Consider the following 22,431-nt stretch of genomic DNA (forward strand, 5'->3'; position numbering starts at 1 on the left):
CTTCCCCTGAGATTTTCTAACATTTGAAAAATGGTAAAATTGCCCATTTTTAAAGGATTTGTACCCTAAAATGGTCACCTAGAATTTTCGGAAGCCTTTTTTCTGGCTGAAATTTTCGAAAAGGTGAGTTTTGATCCCAATAATTTTCGGATCACTAGACTGTAAGCTAGGAAATCCCAACAGATGAAAAATGTTTAGGGAATAAAAATATGCCTCTATCTACCGTTTAAATACTAAAATACATTAAACAATGCTATGTTTAGGTGTTTTTGAACTATATTCTCGTTGGGTGCCCCTGATATTTCTCTAACTGAACTTTATATGTGCATCACGCATTTTTGTACTCCGTCACTGCCCGACTACGACGTGAAAATGCCTAATTTCACGTTCTGTGGAGGACGTAAACACAAGACAACGACTTTCTTTTTCTTTTCCTGAACTTTGATACAGTCTTTTAGAATTCAACTCCAGAAAAAATTGCCAACATTTGACGAATTCAGAGAGATGGAGTAAGATAAAGTTTGAAACAGCGCGAATTCCCTTTTTAAGTGACGTTTTCGTAGCCGCCGCCGTGCGTCTTGGCTCAAAAGGATCTTATATTTTTGGGTATTATATATAGTGCCAAATTTCTACCAGCAAGTGGTTATTGTATGTGATCCCAAAGAATATACAGCTCCAGAAAAATTGGCCTTAATTGGAAAATGAGTGGGTAGACTAATCATGATAAAAAAGAAAACGATACAGGTAGTTACTTTGCAAATGTCTTTTTCCCTGCTGTCGCCATCGTAGTTCGCCGTCTTTAACAGCTTGGAACCACGAAGCTTTTGATTGGCTTTCCGCTAGCGATTTAAGCGATGTATTCCTCTACCCCCTAGTCTGCTACACAGCCGTGACGACAATAAAAACGGCTGTGTAGCAGACTATCTACCCCCGGGTTTCCACTTGACTCTCTAAAATCGCAAGGGATCGGAAAAATAACCACACAGCAGGCAAGAACAACTCAAATAAATAAGATAAGTGTTTTTATTTTGAAAATTTCAGCGAGTATTTATCTTCATGAATCTATTACCTGAATTCCAGGCCTTCATGTTCACGGCCATTTTGAGGATAGCGCAATGTGAACAGTAATGTGAGACACCAGTGACAGCACATGATGTTAAATTTTTTATAAGCTCTCATACGTCGTACTGATCTTGGGTTGCCTGTGATATGAACACTCCAGTTTTGACCGCATTCATACCTCGGGGCTCAAACTTGAAGGAGGATTCTTAAAGCTAGGCAGCTACCTTTAATTTTCAACTGCGCAGAATTTCTTTACTAAATGTTTCAAAAGGTTGACTGAAAAAGTTCTAAGTGTTTGGAAAGTGACCCGGGGGTCAATACAATAAATAATATAAAAATCGGCACACTAAGGTTGCTACTTGACTGTACTGTTCAAAGGTTATTGCCAATACACTGTTAGTTTGCTTACGTTTTTTAAAAAAGTTTACTAAAAAAGTTCTAAGAGTTTGAAAACTGACCCTGGGGTCAATGCAATAAATAATATAAAAATCGGTACACTGTTCGGCCAGATTTTGTGGCTCTCTTCACACTGAAGTTACTACCGAGTCTAGGCCATTTTGATTCGCAACTTCAGACCACTTGGATGTACAGTCGCCCAGGCAGCTTCTTTCACCACACAACCAGGAACCTCACTAAAAGAGAAATTCTTTACCAACGTTGCTAAAACCACTTTCATCTCCATCATAGCAAACTTGTTACCAATACACATGCGCGGACCACACCCAAACGGAATAAGCGAGAAAGTCTGGATACTAGATTGGACACCTAACGAGGAAAATAGACAAAATTAAAACAACAGAGTTTCCTTATAGACGTAAATGGGTGGTATTGCGATGTTAGGGAGTTTAAGCAAAAGGGAAGATGAACCATTTTTATGCTGTAGCTAGAGCTGGAAGATACTTCTCTCAAAAAACGTTTTGCAGCACATCAAGAACTCGTTTTAAACGTGTCTGCACGTCCCAGATCGAATTGGTATTTGAAAGTGTTTGCTTTTAAGGTGAGAGGAAAAACCAGAGTACCCGGGGGGAAAGCTCTCGGACTAGAGGAGAGAACCAACAACAAACTCAAACCACATATGGCGGCCACGCCGGGACTGAATCTGAGCCACATTGGTGGCAGGCGAGTGCTCTCACCACTGCGCCATCCCTTGCTCCCTATTATCCACTCACCGTGACAAAACTTAATACTTTCATTCCCCTGGTGACACCGGGCCATAGTTTATTCGAAAACCTTCTTTCTTTATAACAAACTCATCCAGTCAAATACAAGTATCATATAAAAGTCCTATGGTCGCTCTCGGATGGTGCCGGGAGTTGAACGGGGCTACGTCACGCAATTTGATATCTTTTTAAAAAGCTTAAACCTTTTTCTCATCAATTAAATTCCAAAACTAATGTTCCAGTTTTGTTACGTAACATTATAATTAAGGCATTGAAACTGTTTCCTGTCGTCTGTCGCAACAGATAGTAAGGATGGACATGGATTGAAACTTGAAACAGTTGGGTCAACTTCTAATACTGTGCCTGCAAAAATCACCATTATAACTAGTGCTTTCTGATGAAATTTGCTTGATATCTTCTTCATAATTCTACAGGAGTATCAGCCTAGTCCCTAGGCGTTCTCTCTTGACCCGTTGTCCGCGCGAAGTCTGGGAAAGACTCTCGGTGACGTCACAGCTCACGGCGGAGTCCAGGATTGACCGCGCCGAGAACGCCTAGGGACTTCTAGGGACTAGGCTGCAGGGGTATATTGTGTATGGGTAAAGGCACTAAGTAATGCCTTCAGAACAGAATTGACCTCAAACAGTAATATCCTCCTGTCATAGCCCCTCTTAAAAAGTGGAGCTGGTAAGGGTAGGAAACAAGCTACTTTATTTACACTTCACAATGAACAAACCTGGAGAATAAATGTACTGACAGGTAGCATTCACTCCAAAAGTAGTGTCAGTACTATCATAAGCCACTATCACAGTACAAAGAATTCAGTAACGGTGTAAAGCATGGGGGATATAGTTACTGTAAAACGTTACTTCTGACTGAATAAAGCTGGACCGGCTACCATGATCAATTTTGCTACGATCATGACAATGAATGTGTGCTTTACGCTGAATGCGATTCTACCCTTAAAGCGCAGGAAAGCTTTAGTTAAATTATTTTAGAATGAAAGCTTCTGTTGGTAAAAATAATCATACACTGAACATCTTCCAGCTCCGCCACCAAGGGAACCTTGTGGCTCCAAGCTGAGCGTTTCAAATCAAGCTATTACTATTACTCACCTCCTTGTTCAAAGCGTCCTGGATCAAATATGTCCGGGTTGGACCAGAATTGAGATGAACGCCCAATCGCATCAATGGGAAATAGAATTTGTGTTCCTTTGGGTATAAAATACCCTGCTATTTCAACATCTGATATGGAGACGCGATTTGTGACAGGAGCAGGTGAGTGTAAGCGAAGAGACTCTTTCAGAACATTTTCTAAGAACTGTAACTTCTCGAGTTTTTCCCATGTAATTTTTTCATCATCTAGGAAGACTGCCTTAACCTCTGATCTTAGCCGTTCTTGAATGTGTGGGTTTTTGGCAAGTTCATACAGTGTCCAAGCCATGGCCACGCTAGTTGTGTCATTTCCCGCTAAAAGAAAAGTGAAAACCTGCCAAAATAAATCATAAAGTAATTAGACAAAAGGCTGAAATAAAAGGCCCTAAAATCGCTCTGACAAAGGCCTATTGCTCGAAACATCAGGTTTTCTTTTATTTACGGTGGTAAAAAATGACTTTATCAACTTAAAAAACCAAATCTTTATGTTTCACCCCCTGACCGAAGGAACTCGGCACCACAGTTAAGTTTCTTTCAAAGCTACTGCATGAATCCCTCCATGACCCAATAGAATTTGCCAACAAAACAAAACGAAACCAAAAAATAAGAAAAAGGTCTTCGTTCTTTCAAAAGCTCGAGAAGCGCTTTCCGATTTGCAAAAAAAGTAATAATAATAATAATAATAATAATAATAATTTTTTAAATTAAAAATAAAATAACTTTATTAATAGATTCAAAAAAATAGACTATTTACAGATTCAAGAATATGAATATTAAAATATATACCCTATGTACATTCTTCTTGTGTACGAAAGAGAATTGTCGTAAAATGACTATCTAAAAAATAATTCAAACCGATAAAAAGTTACTACTTAAATTCTGGCTTGCGCACTTTCCGATGTAATGTCAATGTCAGATATATTGACTGCTCTTCTCTTTCTCCTGGTTCCTCTGAGACACAGCAAGGCTGCTGCTGCTAATAATACTACTAATAATAATAACAATAATAATAATAATGAAAAGGTTAGTACTCTGAAATTTTCCGACCTAAGCAGAACCCAATCACTACCTGTTCGTTGGAGATTCAGAAAAATACCCATTGCTTAGCGTTATTAGAGTTTTTTTTATTCCACATTATCACCTATTCGTAAAGTCATTATACTTCCACGTATACCTGGGCCCTTAATTCTTCATCGTCCATTCTTGAGTCAGTTTCTTCGTCATACATGTCCATTAACAAGTCAAGAAGATCTTTCTTTAATGGCGCATAATTTCCTTCTCTTTTCTTTTTGCGCCGGTCTAGGATAACCTGTTTAATTTGAGTTCAGCGATTAGTTTGTAAAACACTAACAGTGCTGCGTCGTTGGGGCAGAGAGTCTAAAAATCACTGAAATATCGAGAAGTAAACAGGCCAACGGACTTTGTTTCTATGGGTTAACATCTTCCAGAAAAGAAGAGAGCCCCGGGGGGACTCCGCATATGAAAGGGGTGGGGATGCTTGTCGGAAATTTTAAAGTAAACCCCTAAAGGAGACCGATCTGGGCATGGCCCAAGCTTTTTTTGACCCCTAAAAGAGACCATGTTAAAACACAGACAAATGGGAATACTTGGATTATATGAATGGAGTAAATAAAACGAATTAAAAATAATATACATATCAAATATATATTTTTACATTTTTTCGCGTGCAACCCTAAACGAGACCTTCACGGCGAAATATGATGGCATTTTGCCCAGAACACCCTAAGTGAGACCAAAATCTGAAAGTTATACCCCTAAGCGAGACGACGAGCATCCCCACCCTTTTCATATGTGGAGTCCCCCCCGCCAGGAAGAGAGTCCATTGGAACGAGGTTGAGGCTTCTCTTGCCAAACAACTGCAATAGGTGACCTGTTGATGGTCTATTCATGACCATTCACGAGCATAGCTAGGAAAATTTCAAATTCTCCTGTGGTTTTTTTTCAAAAGCAAGTACAAAGCAGTTTGAAGGAGAATATAGCAATTTATCATGAGTGAATTAAGGCTTATTTCTGCACACTTGGACTGATACTGAAATATAGAAATTAACAGGCCATTTCCAAGTTACAAAATCTCACTTTCAAATTGAGGCTAAGTGCAAAACCTTTGTTGAAAAGGAGCTTTATTTGCATGAAAATAAAGTCATATTCATATTAATGGTTTCTCACTTTGAACTGAGACAACGACTGAAATGGCTCCCTTTCATTAATTCAATCCACATATCAATATTAGTAATCCGTTTAACTACACTATGTACCTCCATTACAATGTTATCAGAGATTTCCCTCGCTGACTGAATTCTCCTGTTTTCTTTTAAGGGCAGGTAATCAAAGAATGGAATCATCAACTTCAGGATTAAATACTTGAATTCAAATCCTTGAATTACAGTGTTGAAAGCTTCAGAAATCTTGCTGTCCCCTCCAAGCACAGAGTTGAATTTGTAGCTGAAAGCACTTTCTCCAATCACATCAAGAGTAAGATGGCTTAGCTCTTTAATAACTTCTGTTTCCATGAATCCCTCTGGTGATTTCAAATCTTTTAACTGGCCAGACCAAAGCTGAGTATCACAGTAAAAAACATAAATTTTCTCAAATGGAAGACTTAAGATCCATAACTTGTTTATAATCAACTCTAATTAAGTTAAAGGAATTAACAGAATTAACTACGACAATATTTTATTTTACTGCTCTCCCCAGTTCCAAGCATCTAAAAATAATAAAACTTTTTTTGTATTTTATTGATGTTTATCGCAAATTCTTACAAGGAATTTAAACACGTTAACTCTACTACATTAACTATACACATTAACAAATTATACTCAAAAGGGTAAAGAAAGGAGCAGAAGACCAAAAAATAATAGAACAAAATAATTTCACAATTCACAGACTAATGCTAATACCAGTAAAAAGAAAAACACTACTCACTCCAGACAATTTATAAAACTGGTAATATTCCAAAGGTTAGCGGGTGCGGGCAAATTTCAGGCTTCTGACTGAAGGTCAAAACACTTTTGCTCCATTGTTGGTGTGCCTTTTGCATAAGTTTCCATGTGAATCGATAGAAGGTCCAGTGCACACGATCAGATTACGAGTGATCACTGGATGGCACAAATGTGTGTAATCAGACTGCGTTCTATGCATTCCAGTCATTTTTAGTGAATCCACATGAACGATGGCTACTTACGTACCAAGCATGCATAATAGCAGATGGAGATTAGGATTACAGGCTCCTCTTGTTGCCCCCAATAAACAAGGTTATCTTTGCTTAAACTTGTTTTTTTGTTATATATAATTGCTTGATTACCTGTAGAAGCTTCTCTGCATTTTCCTTGAAAACATCCAGAAATCCTCTCAAATTTGAAGAGTTAAACGCAGGGCCAATCATTCTTCTTTGACGTGCATGTACTCTTCCATTAACTGCAAACAACGCTTTTTCTATACTAGGAATGACCTTTGTTACAAAGTCAGAACGGGCAAACTTTTGACAGTTTGTAACAGCTACAGATCTGATAATCTCTGGATCAACAATCATGACTCGATAGCCACCTAAACAACACACAAAAATAGCAAAAAAAGAAAAAGCAAAATTATGGTGGTTTTTACAGAATAACACAGGTACTGTAATATTAGAAAACAACAAAAAAAATCATTACTATACATTTTTGTTCTTTAAACTATCATGATAAAGAAACGATGTATAAAGTATGTCAAACACCCTTAAACATAACAGAGTGCACTGGGACCAAAGGGATGGACCCAGGTCACTACAATCCATGGAGCAAAGGACATGCATAACTTTAAATAGTACATAAACAAAAAGGGAAGGGTGGCCGGGGGAGTAGGGGGGGGGGGGGGGGAGAGCTGAGAGTGATATGGAAAAGAAGCAGGAAACACCGGCCCCTCCTCTTCCCAGTCCCCTCTCTATTTCATTTTAAAATTGTTCCTTCTCCTCCTCCGTTTTTTGCATGCGTAAGGCCCTGTTAAGAAAAAACTCTTACAAGTGACATGGCCTTAAAACACTGACACAAGATGAAATGGTGACAAACAACATAAAGATGGGTTAAAACCCAACAGAGACATGGCCATACTCCTCAAAACACGAAAAGTCTGAATTTGAAATTCACACTAGGGAAGTATGTATCCCCCCTCTATAAAGAACACCTTATGGGTGCAAGCAGGAGTCAAGTTAGTTACTTGACTGACAGTCACTGATAGGAATTTGAGTAGCACTATTAACGGAGTGAAACATGAAGGTCCTTAGGGTTACCATGAGCACAATTTTTGCTCTCATAAATTTGAAGATAGTATAAGCATTGAGGTTTCATTATTTTACTCTTTTGCTTTTTTTTCATCATTTATTTTATGCCCATAGCCATCCCCCCCCACCTGTACCTGTCACCTCAGAAGAGTGGTGCCACCTGGGATCTGAATCCCTAACCTTCCTACGGTTGAACAGGCTTCTGTTGTTCAAATGCCGCATAGTGCTATCCACCAGGCCTGGGTTGTTCAAACTTTGGATAGTGCTAGCCACCGGATAAATCACTATCCAGTGGAAAAGTATTAGGAAACCAATTGCGTTTTTTAGTGGATAGAGATTTATCCAGTGGATAGTGTTATCCAGCTTTGGAACAACTGGGGCCAGATGTATCACTATCTAGTAGATACGTACAGTGTGAGGGAAACCTTAGTGCAATATCCAATGGATAGAGATTTATCCAGCAGATAACATTATCCCGTTTTTGAACAACTGGGGCTAGAGTTATGGAAGAAAATAATGGGAGACAAGTTAATGAGACAAGGCTCACAATGGGTATGCATCCTGTATGCAGTTTAATTGCAACAACACCCCACTACCCCCTGTGGACCACCCTTTATTTTACGAAGATAAATTTTACCACAGGTCTAAATAAGTGTTTAGGAACCTTAAATGAACAAATTAACTTCCATCAGTTTACATTATCATTGGGTTATGGGCTCCTCATATTATATACTGTTCAATTTTTTTTAAATTCCATACATGGATTGACAAGTTAAGTCTGGTGAAGTAGTGACATTCTTTGAAGAGGATGGGAGGAGGGGTATGATGGAAGCAGTCTCCTACATCAACAAGTTTTTGTGTTGTTGCTTTTGTGTACCCTCCCAAGTCTTCCCTTCCTTTGATGGCCCATGGAAACGTTTATTCATCTGCACACTTTTAGAATCCTGCTTATGCATCAAGCAAAAAAATTACCTGCATATACAGCTATTTTGAGAAAGGTTGTTGGAAAAAGTGCATGCGACAATCCTGAAAGGCATTGTGGGTGGTTTTAAGTTCACTGTTCTTTAAAGAAATTTGAAAGAATTGGTACGAAAGGCCGTGGAAATGTGCTTGCGAGTGCTAAAGGAAAGCAACAAAAGGAGGTTTGACAGGTACGGTCGTCAGAAACAGTGTATTGATCATATCCCATACTACCTTTCGGGATTGTCGTGTGCACATTTTTCCGACATCCTTTCTCGAATTAGCTGTAACTGTTATGTCTGCAAAGCTTGTCAGACGTCTGACCAACCACCACATTGTTTGAAAATATGCTGGCCATTTTGTGCTTGATCCACACAAAAAGCAGGATTCAACAGGTTTGCTGATCAATAAACATTTCAAAGGGCTATCAAGGGAAGGAAAGCTTGGGGAGTGTACTCTAATTCTACTTTTAATATTTTCATTGTTAGCTAGAGTGAGTACAAATAAAGACCGTATTAAACATTATTAGACATGTATTTCCTCCCTAGTCTCCAACGCAGCCGTATTGTGTCATCATGCAACACGATGACACAAAAAAAGCTGTGTGGGAAGACTACTTCCTCCCTGCCTCTCCTCATGTTCCCGTCAAATATTGTTGCTCCTTCACCAGACTAAACCAAACTCATTACATTAGTTAAAAATTTGAACAAGTGTATAATATGGGGAGTCCATAATCCTGTGGTAATACCTTAATAATTTATTGACACAGTTTCTTGACTTTTCCCAGTGCTCGCTCGCGTAACACTGGCCTTAATTCTGACGAATTAGTAGCGAGAGATCTATTTCAGGGGTGTGTGTGCGTTTCTCCCTCGGGAGTGGCTTTCGATATATAAATAAACATGTGTGTTAGCAAATTTGCCCAGTTTGGCTGCAAGGGCGGAAGGATTGGATTCATGCGCCCGTCGAAGTCCCTTGTGGGGTGGGAGGGGGGGGTCTACACCCGTTTTGCTTTGGGGTTCGTTTGTTTAACCCTCCCTCCCCCCCGACTTTTTCTCTTATCTTGGTCTAGTCCTATCGTCTTCTTGCCTGCGGACTCGCATGTCCTGTAACTCATCTCTTGAGTCCCAGGCCTTTGTTATGCGAGCGTCCACTGGGAATAGATTACTATTTAATTCATCTTCAAAAATAAGGGTGGTCCATAGAGGTAGTTCATGCCCAGGTCCACAAAGGGATCCATGGACTACAATCGTGGACAAAAGTCATGGGACAATTTTGCATTTCTGGGGCATTTTCCAATGAACACAGGCCCAGCCCCTTCCCTCACCCCTCAAACAATGTTGGATGCATGTGTCCAGAATTTTTTTAGAGTTTCAACTTTGTATAGGGTGGGGGGAGGAAGAACTGGAAGAAAATTTTGAAAAGGATGCATTGTTTTAAGAGGGAACCGAGAAATAACAGAAAAATATGAATATTGCAGCACTGTCCCAAGGACTTTTGTCCAGGATTGTAGGTCCACAGGGGTGGTCCATGGACCGGGGGAGTCCATGTTTTGTATACGTCCGCCTGTCCATGTGCATATTAATTTTATGAAAAGTCAAAAGGCAAATTTCCTTGAAAATGTCGAACTGGGTTTAACATTAACATACAAGCTTAAAAGGACTTTTTAACACGAGTATTAAAGTTGTCATTCATTATTAGTGTTTGTAATATTATTTCTACTTCTGGCTCACCAATCCCTATTCCCAATCCGGGGTGAATAACAAACATGGGAGCATACTGGTTAGTCCACGATCGCAGCGCTTGAAGGAAATTGTCACGCCGCAGAACTTCGAAAACATGGCCAATCAAAGGTAAGGCACCTGGTGGACTAGGTATCTTTTGTAAAGGAGACAATCGTTCTTCTACAAACTTGAACACGAGCCAGAAGACTGGTAGCAAAAATGTCGACAGGAGTAAGAATTTGAGGCTGCAAAAGTCGTTTAAGGTCCCTAAGGCGTCAATGATCATTTTTCCAAACTAAGGCAATCTAACCACTGGGTATAACCACTTGTCAGAAAAGCCAGGAAAAGATCCAAGCTCATAGTGGAATTACTTGTTGTTCAGTACCGCTTCTATAGGCTGCATTACGTACGCGTTTCTGATGCAACTCCAATCAGTATTTCCAGGCTGATGCAACGTGAAAACCTTCAAGGGAATAAAAATTGGTCTTTTTGTAATTCCTCGGGTTTTCATCGCTGATGCAATTTCATGTAACTCCGATTGTTGTTGCTTCACCCAGCTGCCGAAAAAATACTTCGATTCAGAAAGACTGGGAAAGAATGTGGGAAAAACGTCAGGATAGGGGTAGGGTTAGGAGCAAGGTTGCGAGCAGGGGGCTTTTTGTTGATTCTTTTGTATCATTATTTTTGACACTGACCATTATAACATTTATTATTAAAAACGTGGTTGATTCGTTGTTCAATTCGGAGTTCAGTTTGACAAAATATTATATTATTCTACAGGTGTCTCACAAATCCCCGCACAAATCGCTCTCTTAGTCTACCACCCCTCCCACGAAAAGAACAGCGAAAAGAAAATGGCGGCGGAGTTTGCGTGACTTTTCTCACATTCAAACATTTGCGTTGTTTTCTTGTCCCTGGAATCATTTTTTAGACATCTGAAATGTTCTTCCTCATATTAGTAGTTCTTGGTATCATATGGCTTCTGTACAGGACATTTAAGGATGAGTTTTCGCCATTGCGAAAAATCCCTTACGCTAGTAGTCATGTTCCAATTTTGGGTCATGCATTGGTTTTTCTTAGAGAGAGAAACCACTTGAAGGTACTAAGCGACTGGAGTGAGAAGCATGGACCGATTTTTCGCTACAATCGTGGTTTTGGTAAGCTCAATCAGCTGCTCAACATCCAAGCTAATAATGCGGCATAGTTTTGTTGTTTTACTGCACACACTCTTAAACTGTATTATTTTTTTAGCCGAGAAATGGGCAAGAGGCGACTGACATTCCCGGGGGTTTGGAAATTTGACCTTTAAGCTGCTGTTTTATTAGTTTCTGCAAATAATATTCCAGATTATAGTTGTATTGACATTAAAATCATTATAGAAGTGGTAAATAGAGCATGTACACTCTGATCAATATGAGTTCCCTGCACCTAGCAGCTGTTCAGTGTCCTCAAATGTGCAACTTAAATTAATCAGGGGCACCCAACGAGAAGATAGTTCAAACCACTTAAACATAGCATTGTTAAACGTATTTTAGTATTTAAACAGTAGATATTGTTATGAAGCAAGAGTGTAGCGTGATTGTGAGATGGCGTGATTTTATTCCTTTTAGATTTTGTTATTAATAGTTTCACTCGTCTGTCAGAGTGACAGAGAACTTGATGACAGATCGGATTGAAAACTGAAGCTTATAGATTCAAGAAAGTCACGATTTTGTGTAGTGTGTGAGCGAGCCATTGTACTGTGAGGATCGAAGCTGTGAAATAAACCCTGTTTTGCTTTAAACTGTGATATCGTGAAGAACGGCCCTCGGCATTCATGACAATATAGGCATGTTTTTATCCCCTAAAAACTTTTCATCTGTTCGGATTTCCTAGCTGAAAGTCTAGTGATCCGAAAATTATAGGGATCAAAACTTACCTCTTTGAAAATTTCAGCCAGAAAAAAGGCTCCCGAAAATTCTAGGTGACCTTTTTAGGGAAAAAAATCCGTTAAAAATAGGCAATTATACCATTTTTTAGATGTTCGAAAATCCTAGGAGAGGCAGGCATGCAAGAAATTTTACAATAAATGTTCCCAAAATTCTAGATCTCAAATCGTCTTCCGAACAGATATTTTCCAAAAACTGTCGTTGGGTGCCCCTGATTAATTAAAACATTTGGTAGTTTCTGGTAAAATCTTCTCTCAAGTTAGATCTAACAGCTGGTACAATAATTGAACATTACAATCAGTCTACACCCAATTTCAAGACAAAAGGGCTGAAGGAATTAATGATTTGCAGCTGTTTTCTGAGTTTGTGGTGACCTACCCTAAATGAGGAGAATTTATGCCTGCAGTTGCATTGAATTTCAATTCACACTTGGTACTAATGTACTTTCATTTATTTAAATGACCCCCCATGTAATGCTCCCTTATCTAAAATTGCCCACCAAAACCAATCAAGATTTTGAAAGTGACCCCCCAGCAAAGTGGCAGCCCCCTCTCACAGGTAATAATTAAATGACCAGCCCCTTAAGATATTTACAAGAGTATTAAATACTATTGATTATATCTGCTTTTGTTATCCCTTTTTTTTGGACAGGGGACACCAGAGTCTTTTTGGCAGACCCTGATCTTATAAAACATGTTACTGTTACAAATTCCAAGAACTATTTGCGTTCACGATTTATACGCAAAGTTATGCCCAGCATTGGAAATGGTTTGTTTTCTTCCAATGGCAAGGACCACACTCTTCAGCGCAAAATGATCACCCCTGCATTTCATTACAGCAACTTAGGTCGGATGGTGAATGATTTTTGTGAAGTTTCAAATAGTCTGATCACTGTGAGTATTTCTGTTTTGATCATGAATAAGATGTTGAATTATATTAAGTCTTGGGACAAAATTGAAATTTGTGTCACTTTTTAATTGCTGCAAAGAAACCAATGAAATGACTGAGAACTTCATATGCCTAACCCCTCATGCAATGTTGAACACATGTAGATGTACTAGCAATTTTGCTAAAATTGCATGGGATAAGGAAAGTGCATAATTTTGCAGTCGTTGTTTTGAAATAATAATATCTTGTGTGGCTACTGTAAATCCTCTAGTCAGTCTCCCTTCTCAATTAAGTCACCTCCCTCTCTCCCTCTTCCCCCCCTACTTTCATGGGAAGAAAGTTTAAGCCCCTTCCCCTTCTCACTTATTCTTCAAGACCAAATACAGTAAAAGCCTACGTATAAGAACCTAAAATTTAAGAACCTGTGAGGCTGAAATTTTCATTTTAAGCACCCTTCACGTAAGAACCATTTCAGGCTGAAGTTTTGAAGTAGGTTCTTAATTTCCAAAGTACAATAGAAATCAATAACATGTGCATAACTTAGCACTATCTTGTATGATTTATGTGATTTTAATGATATGTTTGCACTCTACTATATTCCATGTAACTAGCATCAAAATGTGTGAATAATTTAATAAAAAAGGCCACGCCCACCAATACAATTTATCATTTTTTTTCTTACCAAAAATTAAGAACCCATTTAAGAACCTAGATAGCCTGATTTCAAGTTAAGCACCATTATATAAGAACCTGTTCAGGCTGACGTGGAAAAATCTTGGTTCTTATATGTGGGGGTTTATAATGGTAATTGAACTAAGTGGAGTGCAATTTGGTCTGAAATCATACGCGTGATTTCAAAATCGAACGAGCGCGCAGCGCGAGTTTGATTTGAAATCACAAGTATGATTTCAGACCAAAATTGCACGACACGAAGTTCAATTACCACTTTATTACATCCATTTTGAAATCGCAGAATTTAGTCAGTACTAATATTTTATTGATCGAGTAGCCGGTTTGTTAAAAAGCCGAAACAAAAAGGCTTTTACATCGCATTTTGTATTCGAAACAGAAATGATGCAATATATAGAACAAAAATGGTGCGATTTAAAACAGAAATGATGCGATTTAGAACATGAATGACGCGATTTGGAAAAGATGCGATTTAGCGCAAAAAATGGTGCGATTTAGGAATAAATCACACTGCTGAGAGCCAATCAGATTGCACGGATAGCCAGTGATTTCAAAGTGGATGTAATAAAGTGTATAATAGACCATATTAATTAATCACAATTGTAATCATGTGATATGATCTGGTATTATTTATTCACCACCTGGAATTTTTTTTTTATTTTTTATATTTGACTGTATGACCCATCTTCATGTACGTGCTTGACCTTTTCCCATTGGCCTTAAAAACATAAGATTACATAGATCTATACTGTCTTGTTTTTATGTACCCATATATTTTTAAGATCATGTTCACTTCTACCTGGCCTTCTAGTTCTTTAGAAGAAATCGATACCATCATCTGGATGTTTTAAAAAGCAGAAAAGCACTGCGTTTCACTAAAAATGAAAAAGCACTCCCTCTCTATTGAGTTCCCCTCCCCCCCACCCCACACTCAAACATGCATGGAATAAGTGGAGGGCTTAACAGAGGATTTACAGTATCTAATTCCTCTCAGCTGAAATGGTGCAGTTTTAATTTGATAATTTTTTTATATACATGTCTGCAGCTGTGGACAGATAAAGTGTCAGATTCATCTGAAGGATCCTCAGAGGTATCTATCCAAACAGATCTTGCTCATCTGGCACTTGACATTATAGGAAGATGTGCTTTTGGTTTTAACTTCAATACAGTGCTTTCTGGTGAAAGTGAAATCTCAAGAGCTTTTTCAGTGGTTATAAAAGGAGTGAACTTTGGCCGGTTGATGAAAAAGAGGCTTATTCCATTTTATGATTCTCTCCCACTGGATGACAATATAAAGGAACAGAAATCTTTTGAAAAGACTGATGAAACTGTTCTTAAGGTAAATAATACAACAGTTTTTTTCTATCATTTTAATTTTACCATCATAATTTTATCTTTGTTTTTCCTGCTAGCAGTCAGCTCTCTCACACAGAGAACAAAATGATAGGAAAGCGAGAGAACTCTGCCACCGCTCGTTGCATTTTACTATCATGCGCACACTAGTGTTTCCTTAATGACCACTAGCATTTTAGTCATGAGTGCAACACAACGTAACTACAAAGTACTGTCAACTACTCTTCCGGATAATCCGGGAGACTTCAGATTTTGAACCGTATCTTCCAGTCTCCAGATTAGAGTCTGAAATCTCCCGGGTAATCGCCAAAGCTGCCATTTCTTGTAGACTCGACTTTCTAACAATGAAATTTCAAATATTTTGCCTTGTTTGATCCAGTTATTTGACTGTTAACATCTAATGTTTCCTCATAAACTCCCGTATGCCATTATAAAAAGAAAACCAATCAGGACAAATGTTACAATGGTAATAACATATTTTTTGCGCGTTTTGTGTCACTGCAAATATTTGTGACTATCAGAGTCAACGAGAATTTTTTTGTGCAAATGACGTCATGTATCGTGTGTTATGATGTCTTCTATCTTTTGTTCCCTATCAATTCTCAATATCACAAAGCATGGGTTGTTGACAGCCCTGATTACAGAACCGGTTTGCGCGATAACAACCATGGGCTCAGAAAAAATCTGAGTATTCCCGAAAAGAGTGAAACCCATGACGTTCTGGTTACTAGTCCTGATGCTCTACCACTGAGCTACAGGATACTCGAGGGATTTAAGGCCATTAGACTACAATGATGGACAAAAGTGTTGTTGAGACACTTCTATGAAATGGCCCCTTTGACACAGTTTCGTCCTTTTAAGTTTCCTAAAATTCGTTTAGACCTGTGATAAAAATCCATCTTTAAAAATTAGGGGTGGTCCACAAAGAGGTCCATGGACTAGGTCCACGGAGGTACCTCTACTAAAGAGTTATAAATGAGTAAACTTATCATAAACAATTGATTCAGCTTGCTTGCATTGGAAACTATGATTTTCACTTCTGCCGAATCTCATTGGGAAAAGGAGAAAGGGAGGAGGCTAATTTGGCACAATTTCGGTAGCGTTTCACGTTTGAAACTCGACTTGGCGGGTGCCAATGAAATTTAATTCGAAAGTAAACGGAAAAGCAAGTAAAGACTTATGCAGATAACGCCAGTCGCTAGCCGTTCGCAAGCTTTTCATTCGAGGCCCAGTTTTCAATGCATTATTCAGGATTACTGGGTTTTAAACCTTGAAGGCAATGAAAGACCATGAAATCGATAATGTTGATAAAATCGATAAAATCAATAGCGCTGACAACGAAAAACGTTGTTACGATCGATTTTTATGGATACAATCGATATGAATGAAAACGTGATTATCGACAATTATCGATTTATCGATTGGTTTTCTGACCTAGCCGCGGCCTAGCTTAAAGAAAAAGACGTTAGAGTTTTTACTAAAAATTAATAATCCGGAATCAGCCAAGCCGAACGCGCGCCGCACTTCTGTTATTTGTAAAATATATTTACATTCGGGTGGTCTCTCTTAAAAGCGGCGGATGGTTCCTTGAGGTCCCCTGTCCTAAACAAATTTATCTGTAAACCCTTTGCACTGTTTTGAAACAAGGCAAAAAAACTGATGACGATGATGAAATATTATGCCTCTATTAAGATCATCAGAGAAAGACGCAAAAGAAGAGAAGAAGGGATGGCCGATTCCAAAGGAGATTTGCTGGGCTTATTGATGGACCAGAGGGACGAGGACGGCAGTGAAGCCATGGATGATGAACTACTTCGAGCTCAGGTGTTCACCTTTATGTTAGCTGGTCATGAAACTACAAGCGTCTCCTTGACGTGGACACTGTATGAGCTGGCTAGACATCCTGAGATCGCTGAAGAGATCAGACGAGAATCTCAAAGGGTGATACCAAATTTGTCAGACCTGAGCTGGGAAAAACTGGCTGAGATGAAGTTTTTGGGAAATGTCATCAAAGAGTCGTTAAGACGCCATTCTCCAGCAGCTATGATGTTTCGAGTCGCCAAAGAAAATGACGTCATTGGCGGGTATGAGATTCCCAAGGGGACATATGTGGGGCTAGGAGTTGATGTTGTTCACAATTCACCAAAGTTCTGGAAAGATCCACACGCCTTTGATCCAAATAGATTTGATGAGAAAGGTAAATTTGTCTTCTCTTTATCTTAAGTGTTCAGAAAAGCCTTTACGCCTTTGCGACTTCTTATAAAAACAGACTGATATAAAAATGTCTTCTATAAAAATGTTAGGAGTGTACTTTTTCAGGAGTAACGTGATTGTGTTTATTGATACTGCACAGTGCACTTAATTCTAAAATGACTGCGATTTGAGTGGTTTCAGTCAGTACCTATATCGAGCCAAAAAATGACCCGGCAGTTTTGTTTTGCAGCGGGACGGGGGGGGGAGCCTGTACCTCTTTATGGTGGTACAAATAATGAGCTATGCCCCAACAAAACAGCATTCCCTGTACCCTTCAATTTTAATCTACTGAGAGTCTTTCTTGGATGAGAATCCAGTCTATAAAATTGGATGATCTGTGGTGTGGACAATTCAGTGTTGCTAATCTTCTCTGAGATCTTTTTAAAAATGGCATGCCCGTACTGGTACAGAAACTGAAGCAGACGTTAACACAAAAACAGCAGAATACAGTGCAAACTTTGCTCTAATACTTAACAAAAACAGCAGAATACAGTGCAAACTTTGCTCTAACACTTAACAAACTTCAGCACACTTAAAGCGGCTGTGTCACGGCAGTCCAGTTTATTTTGTTTAATTTTGCCAATTACTCGCCCTCAATCGCTATGGAACTTAAACTAAGCAAAGAAATTACATAGAAATGACAAAATCAGAGATTCGAGACAAACAAATATGTCTCCTGAGTATTGTTTTTGAAGTTGCAAACGGCAGAGATCAACTTTGAAAAACTGTTAGGCTGAACAGTTTTCAAAAACCCTAATTTCAATCCGTTTCAATCTTCTTCAGTTTTGCCCATCCGTGGCATCTGTTGTATCTGTTGTGTTATTTTACAGGGGCACCCAACGAGAATATAGTTCAAAACCACTTAAACATAGCATTGTTAAACGTATTTTAGTATTTTTCAGTAGATATAGCATATTTTTATCCCCTAAAAACTTTTTATCTGTTCGGATTTCCTAGCTGAAAGTCTAGTGATCCGAAAATTATAGGGTCAAAACTTACCTCTTTGAAAATTTCAGCCAGAAAAAAGGCTCCCGAAAATTCTAGGTGACCTTTTTTAGGGTAAAAATCCGTTAAAAATAGGCAATTATCCCAATTTTTAGGTGTTCGAAAATCCTAGGAGAGACAGGCAAGCAAGAAATTTTACAAAAAATGTTCCGAAAATTCTAGATCTCAAATCGTCTTCCGAACAGATATTTTCCGAAAATTGTCGTTGGGTGCCCCTGATTTTAACCTTCCTTTAATGTTTTCAAGTGGTTCCTTTTTTTGTTTCTCTTAATTTAACTGGCATTTTGTAATTTCCTAATTTGGGTGAATTTCGTAACACAGCTCCTTCAAGCAGCAACTTTTTTGAGCGACGCACGTCAACCGGAAATGGAAGCGGCACTCTTTAGCCGTGATCGTCTCTAAAAGAGTAAAAACACTTAGGGCTGGTTCCCACTAGCGACATAACAATCATAATCATAGTCATAAGAGCGTTTATGTCGCTTATGTCGTAGTGGAAACGCCAAAAAACATAATCATAAAGACGCTTATGATCGACATAATCATAATCATAAGAAAATGATCGATCATTTTCTTATGATTATGATTAAGTTTGTGATTATGCTTATGTCGTAGTGGGAACGCAAAATCTAGCGCTCATAGTCATAATCATAATGGGATATGCTCTTTCATTGTATTTTGGCCAATGAACGTCCTAGTTACAGTAACTTGCCGTTCAGGCTATTCCTCGATTCCCAAGTTAAGTTCTTGAACAAGACTATGATAAAATCCATATGCTTTCCTTGCCTTCAATATTGGTCTCACCCGGAAGCGCCTTTGATTTTCCCTGTTTTCTGTTAGGAGATGTCTTGATTCAAGAAGCAAAAGACCGGATTAATACACTGTGTATTATGATAATGCGATGGCAAAAAAAAAAAAAAACTTGCTTAAATGTAGTCGATGCGATAAATTCCATAGGTTTGTATGGCAGCCACTTTTAAAGCATCGCACTCAAAACGATGAATACACACTTTAATTTCCACTCCTTGCATCTGGGTGTTCCCACTAGGTCATAACAACTTTATGATGATGATTATGTTTATGATTATGATTATGATCATTATGTCGCTAATGGGAACCAAGCCTTAGCAATACAAATTTGGCAGCGTCAAGACATTAAAAGAGAAAAAGGCTCACTTCCGGTTGATTTGCGTCGCTGAAAAACGTCGCTGCTCAAACTCCCTTAATATAATAGCATTGATACTGATTCCCTGACTAGTACCACCATGCATGCTAGTGAAGTTTAAAATCGGTTTTCTTCATTCGGTTCTTAATTCCCCCTTATCTCCCTATCATCACTTAGACGGTTTGGTGTTGGATCTTTGGAATATTTGCACTGGAAAATCGCGCCATATAGGTGGTCTTTAATTGCTGCAGCTTTTCTTTTTTTTTTTTCTCTTTGCAGATGACACCCATCCGCCCATCCACCCGTACGCTTTCATACCATTTTCTGCTGGCCCTCGCTCTTGTATCGGGAACAAGTTTGCTTTGGCAGAGATGAAAGTCGTTTTAATCAGCCTTCTGCGGCAGTTTGCATTTGAAGAGGTTCCTGGTTTCACTGTGACACCCTTGGTTCGACTTACAGCAAGGCCAGATCCACCAATGCGGTTACGAATACGTAAACTGAATCATTAACGAATTATCAACTGCTATTTGCAATCTCAATTTATTTCATGGCTGAATCCCCACGCGGTCAATATGAAGCGAATCCATTTTTTGATAGGCCGCTACCCGAGCGGGCTAGAAGGGCTCACCTTGACGGAGCTTTTGGGTTGGTCCCGCAATAGAAGAGTTCTCTTTTTGGCTATTTATTAAATCCTTTATTGACCAAGCCAGGGACCCATAACCCGGAGTGAACAACCTCCATGTGCTCATGTAACGGCGTTTTCACGGACCAGTTTAATTTTTAGAACGGTTTTGGCGCAAATTTTGAATATTTTTTAGTTTTAAATTCCACAAACCGATCAAAACCTACAGACCTAAAAATGATATTTTTTTGCCTTTAATAACTTTAGTTTTCCTTTTTGATATCTTATACTTCGAATGCGCTCATAGATATGGTGGAGATTCTATCTTCGCGGGAAAAAGTTCCCTAAAATGTGTCGTAAAATATACAGGTCCGTAAAAACGCCGTGACATAAGCCTAGTATGAGAGATGACCTGACCAAGCTTGTGCGGTCAAGAATCAGAGTACTGGATATTGGCTTGTTCTTTCTTGTGTTTTTACTGACCTTGACTTCGTCTCGGTCCATAAAAACACGTAAAAGAACTTGGACAATCTTGACCTGACACAGTGGCACCCAACTGGAAGTTTTTAGAAGAAGACCTATAAACAACAACAAAGCTTGAATAAATCTTTCTAAAGCAAAATTGAGCCCTTCAGTTGTGTTGGGGAGGGGGCAGTCACCCGCGATAAATAGGCCATTTCCGAGTTCTCCCGCGCCTCTGTATCAAAACGAGGTTAAGTGTTCAGCCTTTGATATGGACATGATTTTTCATTCTCATGCAAATAAAACTCATTTGACTGAGGGTTTTTAGACTGCAAAACAGTCGGTTTTTTTCTCAAAATCAGTAAAGAAATCTGTAAAGCGTGGCGTAAGAGTCTTACGCGCGCGAAGCGTATTTTTAGCGTCTCTCCCCAGTCTCGCTTTCTGTTTTCAGCCTCGTTCCAGACCTTTTGTTTGACTGCTCGCGCGTACTTGAATACGCAAAAATACCGACTGTTTTGCAGTCTAGAGGGTTTTTGGAACTCGCAAGTAGCCTATTCTACGTAGTCTACTTCTTTGGACGCTTTGAGGCTCTTTGTCTCCGCTACGAGACCCAATTCTGTTTGGCTCTCTTAGGAAAAAGAACTAACAGAATGAAAACCTCTGGAACAAGGGCAGCTCATATTGGACATTCAACGCGATTCGAGAAGTAATTAAAGTCAGCGAACAACGATATCAATGTGTCCTGTCCTACCTTACCAGTTCTAAAGGGACCTTATGCACCTGTCAATGGCTACCCCGTTGGGGGAGAGGAACCCGTAGGGGGGAAGGGAGAACCCTAGGGCTGACCAAGGGGTATTTAAAATCAGTAAGATAAAGTTAAGAAATGTTCCCAGGGATACAAGGAATCTTGTAAAATAAAGTGCCTTGGGTCATGATCAGGTCTTTCTGAGTAGAAAATCTCCCTGGCATTCACCTCATATAAACAGATCACAGTAAAGAGAGACCTTGGAATAGGATTTTTCCAAATATGGAACATAAAATGTGTTACAGAAGAGAGTCTGAGATAGTTTGACACATTAAAATATATCACGATGAATTCAGTCAAAGGTTTGTACAATATGAAGGTGATATCAGTTTGATTTAAATAAAATACTCCCCAGATCATGGAGATGTCCTGTTCTTTAAGACTATGGTAATGGGTGCTTAGAATTCAAATGAACTGCAATTACCAAGTGATAATCTCAGACAACTTGCCCGCGTTTTACGAGGAAAATTTTTCAAGCTTTAATGAACTACCGGCACATTATAATAGCGATCCATATGGAAAAAGTTTCAGTTCAACAACAAAAAAATCGAAATGAAGGAAGGGCTTTCTTCAAAAAAAGAAAAGTTCACCAAAGGAATTCGACCGTGAACCTTTTCAACACTGATGACGACACTTCATCGCCGCACTGTTATGCCAACTCGTGGGTATGATCTTTACCGTAAAACCGTTTCCTTATCATTAGTGCTTTTTCCGAGTATTCTTTGGCTAGATTGTATTCCCCAAGGGCTTTGTACACAGAAGCCAAGTTGTCATAACTTGCTGCTACATCGGGATGATCTTCTCCGAAAATCTTTTTCCTAATCATTAGTGCTTTTTCTTGAAACTGTTTTGCCTGATTGTATTCTTCCTGGCTGTAGTGCACTGAACCCAAGTCGTTATAACTTGTTGCTACATGAGCATGATCTTCAC

At 39.0% G+C, this 22,431-nt stretch overlaps 2 protein-coding genes across 3 annotated transcripts; one reads left to right on the plus strand and one right to left on the minus strand.

Annotated features, from left to right (window-relative positions):
- Positions 1–1,408: 1,408 nt before the first annotated feature.
- Positions 1,409–10,862, minus strand: LOC140935399 (uncharacterized). 2 transcript variants are annotated; one of them, XM_073384950.1, is made up of 6 exons: positions 10,744–10,862; positions 6,699–6,940; positions 5,653–5,952; positions 4,551–4,685; positions 3,338–3,710; positions 1,409–1,827 (listed from the first exon to the last, which is right to left on the minus strand). In XM_073384950.1, exons 2-6 carry the CDS (start codon positions 6,924–6,926, stop codon positions 1,610–1,612), a joined length of 1,254 nt encoding a protein of 417 aa, XP_073241051.1. In that variant the 5' UTR covers positions 6,927–6,940; positions 10,744–10,862; the 3' UTR covers positions 1,409–1,609. The 2 variants fall into 2 exon arrangements, with proteins under 2 accessions (XP_073241051.1, XP_073241050.1); XM_073384949.1 differs by lacking the exon at positions 10,744–10,862 and adding an exon at positions 10,343–10,706.
- A 341-nt stretch (positions 10,863–11,203) lies between these two features.
- LOC140935401 (cytochrome P450 4F12-like) lies at positions 11,204–21,784 on the plus strand. The gene is made up of 5 exons (XM_073384953.1): positions 11,204–11,490; positions 12,913–13,154; positions 14,885–15,178; positions 16,885–17,389; positions 19,892–21,784. Exons 1-5 carry the CDS (start codon positions 11,274–11,276, stop codon positions 20,119–20,121), a joined length of 1,488 nt encoding a protein of 495 aa, XP_073241054.1. The 5' UTR covers positions 11,204–11,273; the 3' UTR covers positions 20,122–21,784.
- The last annotated feature ends 647 nt before the right edge of the window (positions 21,785–22,431 follow it).

The sequence above is a fragment of the Porites lutea genome, chromosome 4 (genome assembly GCF_958299795.1).
Source record: "Porites lutea chromosome 4, jaPorLute2.1, whole genome shotgun sequence".
NCBI classification, from domain to species: Eukaryota; Metazoa; Cnidaria; class Anthozoa; order Scleractinia; family Poritidae; genus Porites; species Porites lutea.